We start from the raw sequence: 18,807 nt of genomic DNA, 5'->3' as shown, positions 1-18,807 counted from the left end.
AACAGAACCCAGAGATTTCACAGAAAAATCTTCCAAACTGTTGGGTCCAAAACCCAGGGAAATCTGACTAAATGCCCAGACGCCAGCAGAAGATAACGGATCACGCTAAAAAAATTGAAAATATGGCCCAGTCAAAGGAATAAACCAGTAGTTCAAATGAGATGCAGGAGCTGAGACAACTAATGCTGAATATACGAACAGAAATGGAAAACCTCTTCAAAAACGAAATCGATAAATTGAGGGAGGACATGAAGGAGGCATGGGCTGAACAAAAAGAAGAAATAGAAAAACTGAAAAAACAAATCACAGAACTTATGGAAGTGAAGGATAAAGTAGAAAAGATGGAAAAAACAATGGATACCTACAATGATAGATTTAAGGAGACAGAAGATAGAATTAGTGATTTGGAGGATGGAACATCTGAATTCCAAAAAGAAACAGAAACTATCGGGAAAAGAATGGAAAAATTTGAACAGGGTATCAGGGAACTCAAGGACAATATGAACCGCACAAATATATGTGTTGTGGGTGTCCCAGAAGGAGAAGAGAAGGGAAAAGGAGGAGAAAAACTAATGGAAGAAATTATCACTGAAAATTTCCCAGCTCTTATGAAAGACTAACCCACAACACGTATATTTGTGCGGTTCATATTGTCCTTAAGTTCCAGCAGAAACCATGGAGGCTAGAAGACAGTGGGATGATATATTTAATTTACTAAAAGAGAAAAACTGCCAACCAAGACTCCTATATCCAGCAAAATTGTCCTTCAAAAATGAGGGAGAAATTAAAACATTCTCAGACAAAAAGTCACTGAGAGAATTTGTGACCAAGAGACCAGCTCTGCAAGAAATACTAAAGGGAGCACTAGAGTCAGAACCGAAAAGACAGAAGAGAGAGGTATGGAGAAGAGTGTAGAAAGAAGGAAAGTCAGATATGATACATATAATACAAAAGGCAAAATGGTAGAGGAAAGTATTACCCAAACAGTAATAACACTAAATGTTAATGGACTGAATTCCCCAATCAAAAGACACAGACTGGCAGAATGGATTAAAAAACAGGATCCTTCCATATGCTGTCTACAGGAAACACATCTTAGACCCAAAGATAAACATAGGTTGAAAGTGAAAGGTTGGGAAAAGATATTTCATGCAAATAACAACCAGAAAAGAGCAGGAGTGGCTATACTAATATCCAACAAATTAGACTTCAAATGTAAAACAGTTGAAAGAGACAAAGAAGGATACTATCTACTAATAAAAGGAACAATTAAACAAGAAGACATAACAATCATAAATATTTACGCACCGAACCAGAATGCCCCAAAATACATGAGGAATACACTGCAAACACTGAAAAGGGAAATAGACACAAATATCATAATAGTTGGAGACTTCAATTCCCCACCCTCATCAATGGACAGAACATCTAGACAGAGGATCAATAAAGAAATAGAGAATCTGAATATTACTATAAATGAGCTAGACTTAACAGACATTTATAGGACATTAAATCCCACAACAGCAGGATACACCTTTTTCTCAAGTGCTCATGGATCATTCTCAAAGATAGACCATATGCTGGGTCACAAAGCAAGTCTTAACAAATTTAAAAAGATTGAAATCATACACAACACTTTCTCGGATCATAAAGGAATGAAGTTGGAAATCAATAATAGGCGGAGTGCCAGAAAATTCACAAATACGTGGAGGCTCAACAACACACTCTTAAACAACGAGTGGGTCAAGGAAGAAATTGCAAGAGAAATTAGTAAATACCTCGAGGCGAATGAAAATGAAAACACAACATATCAAAACTTATGGGATGCAGTAAAGGCAGTGCTAAGAGGGAAATTTATTGCCCTAAATGCCTATATCAGAAAAGAAGAAAAGGCAAAAATGCAGGAATTAACTGTTCACTTGGAAGAACTGGAGAAAGAACAGCAAACTAATCCCAAAGCAAGCAAAAGGAAAGAAATAACAAAGACCAGAGCAGAAAGAAATGAAATTGAAAACATGAAAACAATAGAGAAAATCAATAAGACCAGAAGTTGGTTCTATGAGAAAATCAATAAGATTGATGGGCCCTTATCAAGATTGACAAAAAGAAGAAGAGAGAGGATGCAAATAAATAAGATGAGAAATGGAAGAGGAGACATAACTACTGACTTCACAGAAATAAAGGAGGTAATAACAGGATACTATGAACAACTTTACGCTAATAAATACAACAATGTAGATGAAATGGACGGGTTCCTGGAAAGACATGAACAACCAACTTTGACTCAAGAAGACATAGATGACCTCAACAAACCAATCACAAGTAAAGAAATTGAATCAGTCATTCAAAAGCTCCCTAAAAAGAAAAGTCCAGGACCAGACGGCTTCATGTGTGAATTCTACCAAACATTCCAGAAAGAATTAGTACCAGCTCTCCTCAAACTCTTCAAAAAAATCGAAGTGGAGGGAAAACTACCTAATTCATTCTATGAAGTCAACATCACCCTCATACCAAAACCAGGCAAAGATATTACAAAAAAAAAAAACTTTAGACCAATCTCTCCAATGAATATAGATGCAAAAATCCCCAATAAAATTCTAGCAAATCGTATCCAACAACACATTAAAAGAATTATACATCATGACCAAGTAGGATTCATCCCAGGTATGCAAGGATGGTTCAACATAAGAAAATCAATTAATGTAATACACCATATCAACAAATCAAAGCAGAAAAATCACATGATCATCTCAATTGATGCAGAGAAGGCATGTGACAAGATTCAACATCCTTTCCTGTTGAAAACACTTCAAAAGATAGGAATACAAGGGAACTTCCTTAAAATGATAGAGGGAATATATGAAAAACCCACAGCTAATATCATCCTCAATGGGGAAAAATTGAAAACTTTCCCCCTAAGATCAGGAACAAGACAAGGATGTCCCTTATCACCACTATTATTCAACATTGTGTTGGAGGTTCTAGCCAGAGCAATTAGACAAGAAAAAGAAATACAAGGCATCAAAATTGGAAAGGAAGAAGTAAAACTATCACTGTTTGCCAACGATATGATACTATACACCGAAAACCCGGAAAAATCCACAACAAAACTACTAGAGCTAATAAATGAGTACAGCAAAGTAGCAGGTTACAAGATCAACATTCAAAAATCTGTAGCATTTCTATACACTAGTAACGAACAAGCTGAGGGGGAAATCAAGAAATGAATCCCATTTACAATTGCAACTAAAAGAATAAAATACCTAGGAATAAATTTAACTAAAGAGACAAAAAACCTATATAAAGAAAACTACAAAAAACTGTTAAAAGAAATCACAGAAGACCTAAATAGATGAAAGGGCATACCGTGTTCATGGATTGGAAGACTAAATATAGTTAAGATGTCAATCCTACCTAAATTGATTTACAGATTCAATGCAATACCAATCAAAATCCCTACAACTTATTTTTCAGAAATAGAAAAACCAATAAGCAAATTTATCTGGAAGGGCAGGGTCCCCCAAATTGCTAAAAACATCTTGAGGAAAAAAAACGAAGCTGGAGGTCTGGCGATGCCAGACTTTAAGGCATATTATGAAGCCACAGTGGTCAAAACAACATGGTATTGGCATAAAGATAGATATATCGTCAATGGAATCGAATAGAGTGCTCAGATATAGACCCTCTCATCTGTGGACATTTGATCTTTGATAAGGCAGTCAAGCCAACTCACCTGGGACAGAACAGTCTCTTCAATAAATGGTGCCTAGAGAACTGGATATCCATATGCAAAAGAATGAAAGAGGACCCATATCTCACACCCTATACAAAAGTTAACTCAAAATGAATTAAAGATCTAAACATTAGGTCTAAGACCATAAAACAGTTAGAGGAAAATGTTGGGAGATATCTTATGAAACTTACAATTGGAGGCGATTTTATGGACCTTAAACCTAAAGCAAGAGCACTGAAGAAGGAAATAAATAAATGGGAGCTCCTCAAAATTCAACACTTTTGTGCATCAAAGAACTTCATCAAGAAAGTAGAAAGACAGCCTACGCAATGGGAGACAATATTTAGAAATGACATATCAGATAAAGGTCTAGTATCCAGAATTTATAAAGAGATTGTTCAACTCAACGACAGAAAGACAGCCAACCCAATTACAAAATGGGAAAAAGACTTGAACAGACACCCATCAGAAGAGGAAATACAAATGGCCAAAAGGCACATGAAGAGATGCTCAATGTCCCTGGCCATTAGAGAAATGCAAATCAAAACCACAATGAGATATCATCTCACACCCACCAGAATGGCCATTATCAACAAAACAGAAAATGACAAGTGCTGGAGAGGATGTGGAGAAAGAGGCACACTTATCCACTGTTGGTGGGAATGTCAAATGGTGCAACCACTGTGGAAGGCAGTTTGGCGGTTCCTCAAAAAGCTGAATATAGAATTGCCATACGACCCAGTAATACCATTGCTGGGAATCTACTCAAAGGACTTAAGGGCAAAGACACAAACAGACATTTGCACACCAATGTTTATAGCAGCGTTATTTACAATTGCAAAGAGATGGAAACAGCCAAAATGTCCATCAACAGATGAGTGGTTAAACAAACTGTGGTATATACATACGATGTAATACTATGCAGCTTTAAGACAGGATAAACTTATGAAGCATGTAATAACATGGATGGACCTCGAGAACATTATGCTGAGTGAGTCTAGCCAAAAACTAAAGGACAAATACTGTATGGTCCCACTGATGTGAACCGACATTCGAGAATAAACTTGGAATATGTCATTGGCAACAGAGTCCAGCAGGGGTTAGAAACAGGGTAAGATAATGGGTAATTGGACCTGAAGGGATACAAACTGTGCAACAGGACTAGATACAAAAACTCAAAAATGGACAGCACAATAATACCTAATTGTAAAGTAATCATGTTAAAACAATGAATGAAGCTGCATCTGAGCTATAGGTTTTGTTTGTTTGTTTGTTTGTTTTTTGTTTTTTTCTGGTTGTCTTTTTTTTTTTACTATTGTTATTACTTTTATTATTTTTCTCTATATTAACATTCTATATCTTTTTCTGTTGTGTTGCTAGTTCTTCTAAACCGATGCAAAGTTCTAAGAAACGATGATCATGCATCTATGTGATGATGTTAAGAATTACTGATTGCATATGTAGAATGGTATGATTTCTAAATGTTGGGTTAATTTCTTTTTTTTCTTTTTTCCGTTAATTAATAAAAAAAAAAGTATAGAACTGGTAGAGGTAATGAATATTAGAACAAAGGAGAAATAATTATAAGAAAGTGGTGCTGTTTTTTTTTTAAAAAAAACCCTGATGACTATAAAAATAATTTGAGTGATGACACCGAGTTATTGAGAAATGAAAGTATTTACTTCAAAGAACTGACTGATTCCTAATTTTCTACAGTAAATAGTGATTTAACTTTTTGTTTTTTCTAGTAATTTTCTTTTTGCTTTTAGATAAAAAAATTGAGTGTCGGTGTTAGTGTAGGAATGAAATGCTCTCAAGTATACACCATCGTAAGGATTTTAAAACATATTTTTGGTTATACTGACCAAGAAAAAATCTTATAATGCAATTTTAATGAGGTATTTAATATGTGAATGATATAATAAAATTTTGAACACTTTTTTTCTTCCTAGGAAGGTTATATTCAAAAGAAGAAGGAGCTTTGGGGAATCTGTATCTTTATTGCAGCAGTTGACCTAGATGAAATGCCATTCACTTTTACAGAGCTACAGAAAAACATAGAAACCAGGTAAATTTTCTTACATAAAAACTGGCCTCTGTCATTAAAATTTGTTGTCTTTTTTTTAATAAACTTTAGGACATTAGTGAGAAATACTAAAATTAAATAATTAAATAAGTGGGGTTAAATGTGGACCTATTAATGAAAATGCATTTATGCTATACTTGCTTACAGATATAGGGAATTGTATATGGGAAGTTTTTCATCATGTCTCTCACTTTGATCTGTAAACTTTATTAACTGTAATAGTTGTTAAAGTGGAAAATAAAAGCAAAGATTTTAAATAGTAGGTTTATATATTAAAGCCTTTATAAACATATTTATGTCTATCTTAAAGGAATTTAGATAAGATTTATTAAAGTTTAAGATTGTTCTATTTACAATAGATATTAAAATGACATATTTTTTGAGACCATATATTCAATTATCTACTGTATTATTCCATCCAATAACTACTTAATAAATGTTTTATCATTGAGCTTTAAGCCTTATAAGAAGAGTTTACTAATTTATTTATTTCTAATAATTCATGAACTTTATCTTGAGAAGTCTTCCAGGACTTGCAGTCTTTTTTCTGTTTTTACAAGCAAGTAGTTAGAAAATGTGTTGAGTATGCATGCAGAGAAGGAGAGATGGCACATGCGGTACTCTTGCAAGATGATATACACAATATTGGGCAGTCTGCTTTTGTTGCTTCTCTTTACTTACTCCCTCTCCTCCATCCATACTGACACCCTTCCTCCTTCCCTCTTTTCTCTCCAGGGTAGTGTCTGGTGGTAGATAGTGCATCAGGATGGTTCGGTTGCTGCTGGGTGTTTTGCATAGATGGGTAGCCCCCAGACTGGCTGTCTGTGCTGAACAGACCCTCCTGTCCTTACTCAAGGGCTTCTTCATGGTATTTTCTGGCCCTTCTCAGGTCTCTGTGCTAACCTTCCTCAACTTACCCCTCAGAGAGTCTCTAGCTCATTAATCTTAAAGGTTTTTGAGGGACAAGGGTCTGTCTTCTGTAGCTGCTTCCTGCTTTTCAGGGGTTATAGGCCCTACCTGGCAGAGCATAGAACTTTCTGGCAATCTCATTTAGGTTAAGAGGAGAGGAACCTGGAAACCCAGGGTGACATTGGTAAACGTTTAAAAGTTCCCCACCAACCTCCCCCGGAAAAGAGCCAGGATTTTCTCTTTCTCCTGAGTAATTTTTTTAAAGCTTATTACAATTAACTGGGTTGGTGGTATATTTTTCATAACTTTTAGCAAACAAGTTTTAAAAGGGGATCATTAAGAAGATGTTCTCCTCTAATAGAAATTAAGACATGGGCATAACATAAGCAACAAGTTCTTTCTCAGGTCTTTTTCTTGATAAGAGAGCTATAAACATTTGGGCATAGGGAATTTCTGACTACTTTCCCTGTCTTTTACAGACTGGAGGATGGTATTGTAATTGAGAGTCCCATTGGAGGGCTGTGCTTCCCAATGGTTTATATTGAAGCTATGTGCCCTCCATGGGGAAATGATCCTAATTATTTAGGAGGATGCTGTTGATATTTGCTATGGAAAAGAAAAGGACTTTATTCCCGTCCTTGCCTGGAAGGATTCCAGGACAACACTCGAGAGGAGTCAGGGACTCAAACCATGGACAGCCTTTTACCTGAGTATGTCTGGACCTACGCTTCTGGGAGGTTGCCAAACACAGATCAGGGACTCAAACCCTCCCTGTACATCCTCTCCACTGGCCTAATAATGCCTTGGAAACACGGGGAGTAAAGTCTCTGCACATTCCCGGGACACCTTTGTCCTTTAGTTTCCTGTTTCCTTAGGGCTGAACAGCAAGCATGCTCTAAAAGAAGGGAAATTTTATATTCCGCTGCCATGGGTCTCAGTAGAGACTAAACGATCAAGGCCTGGAGGGGAGACACTCCCATTGTAAATACTCAGTTCCCACGGGCATAAATTAGAAGTAACTCCCTAGAATATCAAAGAAAACACTTTGTTTCCTACAAGAAACCTTAATCCAGAATCCTATGTTACAAAAGATAGAATGTCTCAGAAGGCATTGAAAGCCAGACAGAGAAGAAAGAGACTTTCATGGAAACAGGGGAGAGGACCTCTGTCGAAGAGGTGAAAAGAGGAACAGATTCAGCAGGAAGGGTCTGGGTTCCCAGAGGGGAGGAAAGAAGAGTGGGGGGAATTCTCAGAGAGCCGAGGAGGAGAGAGAGAGGAAAAAACAGGGGACTTGATTTGGCTTCTACTGAACTGTACAATGCAGGGAAAATCCCCAGTCAGGTCTCAAGGGCAACATAACCTACTGCTCTGAGTCTCTTTGGAGCTGCACAGTGTGGAGGTGGGCTGCTGCCACCTGCAAGGACAGAGCCAGAGAACTCAGGGTAGACTAGACTGAGATTATGCTCTAGGGTGGCCAGATCAGGGTCCCCAGATTCCTAGAGACAACAGAAGCCAAATGAGTAGGGAAGTCTCCAAGATCGGAGGACAGAGAAAGAGAGATGGGGGAACTTGATTTGGCTTACATTGGACTCCTGTACAACACAGGGAAAAGTCCCCAGTCAGGTCTCAGGGGCAGCAAAACCCACTGCTGAGTCTCTTTGGATCTGCATAGTGTAGAGATAGACTATTTCTACTTACTAGGAGGGAGCCAGAGAATTCAGAGTAGACCGAGATGATGTGCTCAAGAAGCCAGAGTAGAGTCCCCAGATTCCTAGAGACACAAAATTACATGAGAACATAAGAAAGTATAAAAATGAGCCAGGTGAGAAGAAAAAGTGAAAGCATATGGCCAGGCCTCCTGGGCAATAGCCATGATTTACCAGTCCAGACAGTTGAGGGGAAATGTTGCCTAGCTGGCTTACAAAATATGTTGCCAAATTTCAGTTTCAACAAAAATATGTTGCTGAATTTTGAATTCCAAGTTCTTGGCCATGGTGTAAGAAAAGATTCAAGGGCATAGCCCAAATTGAGTAAGCAAGTGGAAAGTTTATGAAGAACACATTTGAGAGAGCATGTGGGCACTATTGCAAGAAAAGAGAGGTACAAGGCCCCAGTTCTTTTGTTTACAACATATTTACTAAGTGTGACAGTAAATAATTTTATCATATAGGTAGTTGTATGCTTTTTTTTTCTATTTTAACATTTGTTCTCCCTATTATTTATTTTTATTCTATATGTTCCTCTCATCTGTTGACAAGGTAGATAAAAGGAGCATCAGACACAAGGTTTTCACAATCACACAGTCACATTGTGAAAGCTATATTGTTGTATGCTTTTCTACTAAAGCCATCAAAATTTAATGTAATCGTGTTTATTTAAATGAGATAAATTGTGGCATTTAATACTGTTTTTCTTGCTACTTTTAAATTAAATGTAGAAACAGGGGCCATTATTTTCTAGACTAAGTATTTACAGAGTGGTGTTTTAGTTATAGCTTTTCTTTTTTTTCCTTTTTTTTTTTTTTTTTTTGCATGGGCAGGAACCGGGAATCGAAACAGGGTCTCAGGCATGGCAGGTGAGAACTCTGCTTGCTGAGCCACCGTGGCCTGCCCATGGCTTTCTTTTTTATTATGGCTTTCTTTCCTTTGTTTGTTCCTCCTTCCCTTGCTTCCTTCCTTTTTTTTGGTGGGGGGTGGGGTGGGGCTACAGAAGTAATAAAGATTCACATTATCCCTAGAAAAGAAGTTTCTTATTAAAACAATTCGGAGTTTTCACGGTGCTCCAAGGACAGGTATTACCATATACTTCATAAAAACTGGAACTGAGAATGGTTCTTGAATAAGTGCTATTCTAAGGTTGATATTCTTTTCTCTGGACATATCCACACACTTGCTTCATTCTCTTTTCTCTTCCAGTCAGAATCCTGGTATACCCATATCATTTCTACTCCTCCTTTATTTACTTTTCCACAGAGCTTGTCATGGTTGCCTTCATCCCTTTTATGTCTTAGGAACTTTTAATAATCTTTGGACTTCTGGGCCCCTTCCCGATGAGCCTAACCTTTCATTTTCCCAGTTCTCATGATAAGTATCTACTTGAATGAGGCCTGTAACTAACTGATTGATGGAGAGCCTATGGATGGGTCTGGTGACCACCCTTCAGTGGAGTTAGCTGCTTCCATATAATTCCATAGACTGACAATTAGAAGTGAGTCTGTGAGGTGCTGCTTTGATTGCTGTCTTTACTGCCCTATTTTTTAGTATGAAAACTTTAAAGAATGATTTAGAGACATTATTAAAACAACTTAAAATTTTTGATCAGCTTTGCTTTCCCCTTCCATAACAATTCAATTCTAAAACCATCAGTGGGGCAAAGGAAGTAGGTGCATGTAACGATGGCAGGTGAGAGCCATGGAGCCCAGAGGCTATCAGAGCCAAAGTGGGATGAGGTGGGCATGTATATGGGGGAGGGCTGCTTGGTGTGGGTAGTCAGGGCCAGAATGGGATAAGAAGAGCATCCACTTGGGGTTTGGGGCAGTCCAGTGTGGGGTGTAGAAACTGAGCAGGATGAGCAGATGTCCATGGCAGTAGGTTGGGGAATGGGAGCAGGGAATCAGAGCCTGAGCGGAGTTAGGAGAACATCCCTGCAGTGAGATGGCCTGGTGCAGGAGGTGGAGCCCAAGTGGAGTGAGGAGAGTATCCATGATTGGAGGTAGCCTCGTGTAGGAGTGGAACCTGAGCAGGTGAAGAGGGCACCCACCTGTGAGGTAGCCTGTAATGGGGAGTTGCATACAGCCTAAATGGGATGAGGAAGGCATCCTTGTGAAGGGCAGTGGCAGTAAGGAGGTAATCAGTACAGGGGTAATCACACTGAGAGAGCTGAACAGGGTGATGAGGGCATACTTGTGTGTGGGCTTGTCAGAGGCACCCCCACAGAGGAGCTTTTGGTGTGCAGTGTAGGAGACCAAGTGGAGCGTGAGCAGTCCTTTGCAGGGAGTCATAACACAAGTGGGTGGTGGAGGGCAGTCTGGTGTAAGAAGGCAGAGCCGTACCAGAGTGAGGAAGGTGTCCATGTGGAGGGGTGAGAGCAGTCCAGAATAGGGAGTCAGTCTGAGCAGAGAGAGGAGTGTGTGCACAGGAGGAATTGGGTGACCTTGGAGACTGGAGATGGTTACAACAAGAAATTGTATAATGAGTAAATGAATTAAGGGTAAATGGATTCCAGGTTTCTCACTGTTGAAGAAGTGTTATAATATGGAAAGGGAAAATATCATAACGAATGTGGTTTTGCATTGGAATTGGATGAATGGATATAACCTCATGGTTCTCAGAACACAGATAAATATAGAAGTGTGTATACAAAACTATGTATAAATATATATATTTTTTCCTAGCTTTGCCACAGATCTGGTTTGGAGCAGTGTGACATCCCAGTAGCAATGAGCACATCTTGTACCCAGGTCTTGGCTTATAAAAGTCCACTTTGCATTAAAAAGAATCAGGGCAATGTGGAAAAATGCGTCATTATGGTGTGGGGTAGAAGACAATAAATGCTTAAAGAATGATGAAGATATGTCAGAAAGTCAAAGAAACCAGCTTGAATGGGCTCCTGTCAGCCAAATTGAGGACAATTTGGTTATAAAAGTAAATTATATAGATTGTGTAATGCTTGAATAAAATAAAAAAGCATGAGTCCATTCAGATATAAATTAGTAAATTGAAAGTTTAATGAGGAATAGGACACATACATTGTTTCAAAGTACCTCCTCACAAAACGCTTTATTACAAGGTGGAATGCGTAGCTTTCATAGTGAAGAACACTGACAGGATAAGACTTTAGGCAATCAAAATTGACATCATCAGTAGTTGTATAAGTTAAAATGTTTGCCACTTGATAAAATGCAGTGAGAAAAAGATACAGCATCACTTCTATGATATTTTTCCAAACATACATAACCAGAACCTAATTGTGATGAAATATCAGACAAACCTGAATTAAGAGGCATTTTATAAAATAATCATCCTCTCATCTTCAAAGAAAGACTGAGGAGCTATTTTGGATTGAAGGAGACTAAAAAGTCCTGACACCTTAAATGCAAAGTGTGATTCTGAATGGGATCATTTTGCTATACAAGACATTGGAACTATTGGTAAAACCTGAATGGGGTTTGAGGTTTAGATAGTAGTAATGTATCAGTGTTAATTTCCTGATTTTGATAATTGTATTGTGGTTATATATGAGAATGTCTTCCTTTGTAGGAATATACACATAAAGTTTTCAGGGGAAGGGTGATAGGTCATTAGGCACACCATTATTCTCATATTGTTCAGGTGAAAAAATTTATTTGTATTGTACTTGCACCTTTTCTATAAGTTTGTGATTGTTTCAAAATAGTAATAAAAACATTAATCAAATTTATTCTGCTAGTCAGTGACTGTAAAGGAGAAGTTTTGCTTTTTAGTACATTCTAACCATGGATCATTGATGATTCAGCAAGTACTTTACAAAGCTATTTATGAATTTGAGTTGGTCATTTTCTATGTGTAAATGACTTTAGGTTTTTATCTTAGTATAATAATAATAAATTCATAGCACTTTTTTCTTTCTGTATTCTTGACTGTAAATAGATGTAGGCATAGATACATGGTTATAGGAATGTAGGTTAAAGGCTAGTTTTTTTTTTCTCTTTAAATTCTAGTAAAATGCAAAAAATAATTCCTTCAAAGGGATGTAATAATGATTTGGTGTGCTGCAGCTGATAATTTTTTGAATTGAAATTTCTGTGCTTTGAAAATGAAATGAAATGATTTTTTAAGTTACTGATATTTCACCTTTTTTTATTCTTTTCTTTGCAGTATCTATAAATTCGCTGACTTACTAAAAGAAATTGATACCAGTACTAAAGTTGATAATGCTATGTCAAGACTGTTGAAGAAGTATAATGTGTTGTGTGCACTCTACAGCAAATTAGAAAGGTAAAGTAAAAATTTTATTAGGGTTGCACCCTGGTTTTTCATGTTACTGGGCATAATTATACCATGTGTGAACTATAACATTTATAAAAAGTTAAGTATTACCCCTTAGATTTATGACCCCTTTGATGTGATTATGTTATTAATTCCTGGCTTTCATATTTATCCAGTCGTATGAATTCTGAATGCTTCCTCCCAAATTAGCTTTTACTGTCCTTTCACTGTCTCTTCTTTGTTTTGACAGACTTTAACCTTTCTGCCCACCTCAGCCTTCCTTTACCGGAAGACTTCTAGTTCTGAGTTAGAATAGGGGCTTGAATTTAAATGTCATCGTAGTCTTGTTATTTAGTTTAGAAAGAGAATAAGTACTGATAATGGAAGGTGCATGTGACTTGTACTACTAAGCTATGATTTCTACCCCCAAAGGCGTTTAGAAGACTTTTCATCATTACTGTGCAACTGGGGGAATTATGAAATTCAGATAAACTTGGCTTAAGTTTTTAATATACTTTTCATCCAAACTGATTCAGTATGAAATCATTCAAGTAAAAAACTTGTACACAAATGTCATAGCACCATTATTCATAATGGCCAAAAGATGGAAACAACCCAGATTCCATCAGTTGATAAATATAAACAAAATGTGGTATATTGACAGATGTAATATTCAGCCATTAAGAAAAAAGGAATGAGGTAGTATATACTACAGCATGCTTGAACCTTGGAAACATGCCAAGTGGAAGAAATTATACAAAAGGACACCTATTCCATTTATATGAAATGTCCAGAATAGGCACATTCATAGAGACAGAAAGTAGATTATTGGTTGCCAGAGAATAAGGAAAGAGTTAATAGGGAGTCACTACTAATAGGTGGGTTGTTTCTTTTAGGGGTAAAGGAAATGTTCTAGAATTACAGAGTGGTGATGGTTGTGCAACATATGGTGTATATACTAAAAACAACTGAATTTGTATAATTTGAAATAAATAGTTTTGTATTATGTGAATTATATCAATAAAAACATGAAGTCAGTATAAGATTATTGGATACTTTGTTCTTTTTTGTATGAATTCTTTGAAATTTGCTGTGCATTTTACATTTATAGCCCAACTCCATTTGGACTAACCACATTTCAACTATTCAGTAGCCACAGTGACTGGTAGTCACTGTGTTAACATAGATGTATATTGTATGTAATTATCCTTCAGTGTTTGTTCTAGTTTGCAAGCTGCCAGCATATGAGAAACAGAATGGCTTTTTTTTTTTTTTTTGCATGGGCAGGCACCAGGAACCAAACCTGGGTCTCAGACATGGCAGGCGAGAACTCTGCCTGCTGAGCCACTGTGGCCCACCCCAGAATGGCTTTTAAAATGGGAATTGATTCAATTGTAAGTTTACAGTTCTAGGGCTGTAAAAATGACCAAATTAAGGCAAGGCTATGAAAATGTCTAATTTAAGGCATCCAGGGAAAGATACCTTGATTCAAGAAGGCCAGTGATGTTCAGGATTTCTCTCTCAGCTGGAAAGGCACATGATGACGTCTGCTAGCTTCTCTTCAGGAATCTTCAACAGCTTTCCCTAGGCTCTATCTGTTCTTTTGGCTCTGTCAAGTTCTCGTGGCTCTTGTGGCTCTAAAGCTTTTTCCAAAATGGTTCCCTCTTAAAGGGCTCCAGTAAGCAATCCCACCTTGAATGGATGGAGATATATCTCCAACTAATCAAAAGTTACTGGGCAGTGTGATGGTGGCTCAGTTGCAGAATTCTCGCCGGCCATGCCAGAGACCCAGGTTTGATTCTTGGTGCCTGCCCATGTAAAAAAAAAAAAGATAGATAGATAGATTAGATAGATAGATAGGTAGATAGATAGTGCCACCCACAATAGGTGGGTCATATCTCTGTGGAAACAATAAAAAGATTCTACCCAGCAATCCTGAATGAGGGGAGCCACGACAGAGAACAGAAACACAGCATACCCCATTCTGGAATGGCTGAACCGGCTAAGAGAATCCGCTGCGGTGAGGTCCCCGAGAGGTGTACGCTTCCCTGGGCCGTGGCGGCTGGCGGCCGGAGCCCCTCCCTCCCTCCTTCCCGGGCCGCTGGGAGATTTGGATCGGCGGTCCCTCAAGCCGCGGCGGCCGGCGCCCCCCCCACCACGCAGCTTCCCGGGCCGGCTCGGAGATTTGGATTGGAGGTCCCCCAAGCCACAGAGGCCGGCGACCAGAGCCCCTTCCACACACGTGGCTTCCTGGGCCGGCTGGGAACTTTGGATCGGCACCCCCCCAAGCCGCGGCGGCCGGCGCCCCCCCTCCACGTGCGGCTTCCTGGGCCGGCTAGGAGCTTTGGATCGGCACCCCCCCAAGCCGCGGCGGCCGGCGCCCCCCCCACGCGTGGTTTCCCGGGCTGGCTGGGAGATTTGGATCGGCACTCCCCCAAGCCCCATCGGCTGGCGACCCTCCCCCACAGCGAGAGTCTTCCAGATTTAAAGGAGCCACAGCATCTTTTACCGGTGGGACCCGCAGACAGACGAGCACCACATACTGGGCAGGATAAGAAAAACAGAGCCCAGAGACTTCACAGGAAAGTCTTTCAACCTGCTGGGTCCCACACCCAGGGAAATCTGATTAAATGCCCAGACGCCAGCAAAAAATAATGGATCACACCAGGAAAATTGAAGATATGGCCCAGTCAAAGGAACAAACCAATAGCTCAAATGAGATACAGGAGCTGAGACAACTAATTCTGAATATACAAACAGAAATGGAAAACCTCTTCAAAAACCAAATCAATAAATTGAGGGAGGACATGAAGAAGGCATGGGCTGAACAAAAAGAAGAAATGGAAAGTCTGAAAAAACAAATCACAGAACTTATGGGATTGAAGGACAAAGTAGAAAAGATGGAAAAAACAATGGAAACCTACAATGGTAGATTTAAAGAGACAGAGGCTAGAATTAGTGAACTGGAGGATGGAACATCTGAATTCCAAAAAGAAACAGAAACTATAGGGAAAAGAATGGAAAAATTTGAGCAGGGGATCAGGGAATTGAATAATATGAAGCACACAAATATACGTGTTGTGGGTGTCCCAGAAGGAGAAGAGAAGGGAAAAGGAGGAGAAAAACTAATGGAAGAAATTATCACTGAAAATTTCCCAACTCTTATGAAAGACCTAAAATTACAGATCCAAGAAGTGCAGCGCACCCCAAAGAGAATAGACCCAAATAGGCGTTCTCCAAGACACTTACTAGTTAGAATGTCAGAGGTCAAAGAGAAAGAGAGGATCTTGAAAGCAGCAAGAGAAAAACAATCCATCACATACAAGGGAAACCCAATAAGACTATGTGTAGATTTCTCAGCAGAAACCATGGAAGCTAGAAGACAGTGGGATGATATATTTGAATTATTAAAAGAGAAAAACTGCCAACCAAGACTCCTATATCCAGCAAAATTGTCCTTCAAAAATGAGGGAGAAGTACTGAATGAGAATTTAAGGACATAGTTTTTCTGGGGTACATAATAGCTTCAGACTAGCACAGTGTGTGATAGCGTTGTATTCTGAATAAAATTAAATTACAAAATGATATAAAATGTGTATTTGACTTTAAATATCTTTTATAATTCTTAAAAATTCCTTTTCAATTACTATCTACTTTTTATACTATAAATATCTCTGTATAAAGCCTCTGATCATTTTCTTCTTTTTTTTCCTTTGTTCTTCAGATTTCATAACTTCTATTGATCTATCTTCAAGTTTGCTGATTTTATCTTATGCCAGCTCAAATCTGCTATTGGGCCCCTCTAGTGATTTTATTACTGTTTTTTAAAATTAGAGAATAAGAGAAGTTGTAGGTTTACAGAAAGGTACTTCTTGGTGGATTGCCCCTTTTATTACTGTCCTTCTTTATCTTCTTTATCTGTATCCTTCTTTATCTCTTGTACCATTTTTGCATTTAAAATCTATTTTGTCTCATTTTAATATAGCTACTTCAGCTCTTTTTGGGTTCCTGTTTACATGGAATATATTTTTCCATTCTTTCACTTTCAATCTATTTGTGTCTTTGGGTCTAAGGTGATTCTCTTGTAAACAGCATGCAATTGGATCATGCTTATTTATGTATTCCGCCAATCTCTGTCTTGTGACTGGGAGTTTATTCCATAAACATTAAGTGTTGTTACTGTAAAGGTAGTAGTTCATTTTTTTGTCCTTATTTTTTTGTATGTCATATCTTTTTGTTGTCTCTCTTTTCCTTTACTACAAACTCTTTTTATATATAGTTGATCTTTTGTGATGTATTTTGATGATTCCTTTCTCAGTTTTGTGTTTTTATATCTTTAAAATACTTTCTTTGTGATTACCCTGGGGTATGTATTACATAATTTACATCTGTAAGCTACTACTTTGACAAGATCCCGGTCTAGGTTCAAAAGCATACATGTTTTCTGCTCTCATGTCCCTCTGTTTCCCCTCTTTATATTGTTTTTGTTCCACATATTTATTTGAGCATCTGGTTATTTATTTATTTATTTATTTTTTTTATATGCCAGACCTTCCTCCATAGCAGCTGTACCATTTTACATTCCCACCAGCAGTGAATAAATGTTTTAATTTCTCTACGTCTTCCCCAACACTTATTGCTTGTTTGTTTAATAGCAGTCATTCTAATAGGTATGAGGTGATATCTCATTGTGGTTTTGAATTGCATTTCCCTAAGAGCTTGTGGAGCTGAGCAACTTTTCATGTGCTTTTTAACCCTCTGTATTTCCTCTTTGGAAAAATGCCTGTTCATGTCTTTTGCCCATTAAATTGGGTTGTTTGTCTTTTTATTGTTAAGTTGTAGGATTTCTTTATATATTCTGGATATCAAACGCTTATCAGATATGTGGTTTCTAAATATTTTCTCCCATTGGGTCCGTTGCCTTTTCACCTTTTTGACAGAGTCCTTTGAAGCACTGAAGTATTTGATTTTGAGGAGTTCACGTTTATCTGTTTTTTCTTTCATCGCTTGTGTGTTGGATATAAAGTTTAAGAAACTGCAGCCTAGATGAATTAAAAAATGACAAAAATTAATAAATAAGGAGGATAAAAGGTAAAAAAAAAAGTCGATTGCAATACTAGTGGTCAAAGAGAGGAAGGGTAAAGGGTATGGGATATATGGGTTTTTTTCTTTTTATTTTTTCTGGAGTGATGCAGATGTTCTGAAAAAGCCCATCGTGATAATACACAACTGTGTGATGGTATTGTGAGCCATTGATTATATGCCTTGGATGGATTGTATGGTACATAAAGATAGCTCAACAAAAATATTTAAAAAAAAAAAAAAAAAAAAAAAAAACGAAAAGAAACTGCAGCCTATCACTTGATCTTGAAAATATCTTCTTATATTTTCTTCGAGGAGTTATGGTACTGGTTCTTATATTTAGGTCTTTGATCCATTTGAGTCAAAAATCAGTTGATCTTAGGGTGGGCCATGGTGGCTCAGCCAGCAGAGTTCTTGTTTGCTGTACCAGAGACCTGGGTTAAATTCCTGGTGCTTGCCCATGCAAAAAAACAAACAAAAATCAGTTGACCTTAGATGTAAGGGTCTATTTCTGAACCCTCAGTTTGATTCCAGTGATCAATATGTCTGTCTTTATGTCAGTACCATGCTGTTTGACCACTGTGGCTTTATAATATGCTTTAGCATCAGCAAGTGTGATACTTCCCACTTCATTCTTCTTTTTAAGAAGATAGTTGAAAAGATAGTTTTTGGCTATTCAAGTTCCCTTATACTCCCAAATAAAATTGATACTTAGCTTATCCATTTCTGCAAAGTAGTCTGTTGGAATTTTGATTGGTATTGTATTGTCTGTTGATTAATTTGGATAGAATTGACATTTAATGACATTTAGCCTTCCAATCCATGAACGTGGAATGTCTTTCCATTTATTCAGATTTTCTTTGATTTATTTTAGCAATGTTTGTAGTTTTCTGTGTACAAGTCCTTTACATTCTTGGTTGTTTATTCCTAGATTTTTTATTCTTTTGGTTGCTATTGTAAATGGAATTTTTTTCTTGATTACCTCCTGTATTAGTTAGGGTTCTCTAGAGAAACAGAATCAAATATACTAT

General features: G+C 37.7%; 1 protein-coding gene across 5 annotated transcripts in view; it reads left to right on the top strand.

The window, feature by feature from the left end:
* RB1 (RB transcriptional corepressor 1) overlaps positions 1-18,807 on the top strand; it is a 217,807-nt gene that overhangs the window by 58,100 nt on the left and 140,900 nt on the right. For 4 of the 5 annotated variants that reach the window (XM_077158231.1, XM_077158223.1, XM_077158222.1 and 1 more), the window contains 2 exons: positions 5,686-5,801; positions 12,584-12,703. In XM_077158231.1, the coding sequence (XP_077014346.1) occupies positions 5,686-5,801; positions 12,584-12,703 (236 nt within the window). Of the gene's footprint in view, positions 1-5,685; positions 5,802-12,583; positions 12,704-18,807 lie in introns of those variants that run through there. The other variant, XM_077158224.1, reaches the window with a different exon arrangement.

Source organism: Tamandua tetradactyla, chromosome 4 (assembly GCF_023851605.1).
Source record: "Tamandua tetradactyla isolate mTamTet1 chromosome 4, mTamTet1.pri, whole genome shotgun sequence".
Lineage (NCBI taxonomy): Eukaryota > Metazoa > Chordata > Mammalia > Pilosa > Myrmecophagidae > Tamandua > Tamandua tetradactyla.
The sequence above is the reverse complement of the archived record's forward strand: the minus strand, read 5'-3'. Positions and strand labels throughout refer to the sequence as shown.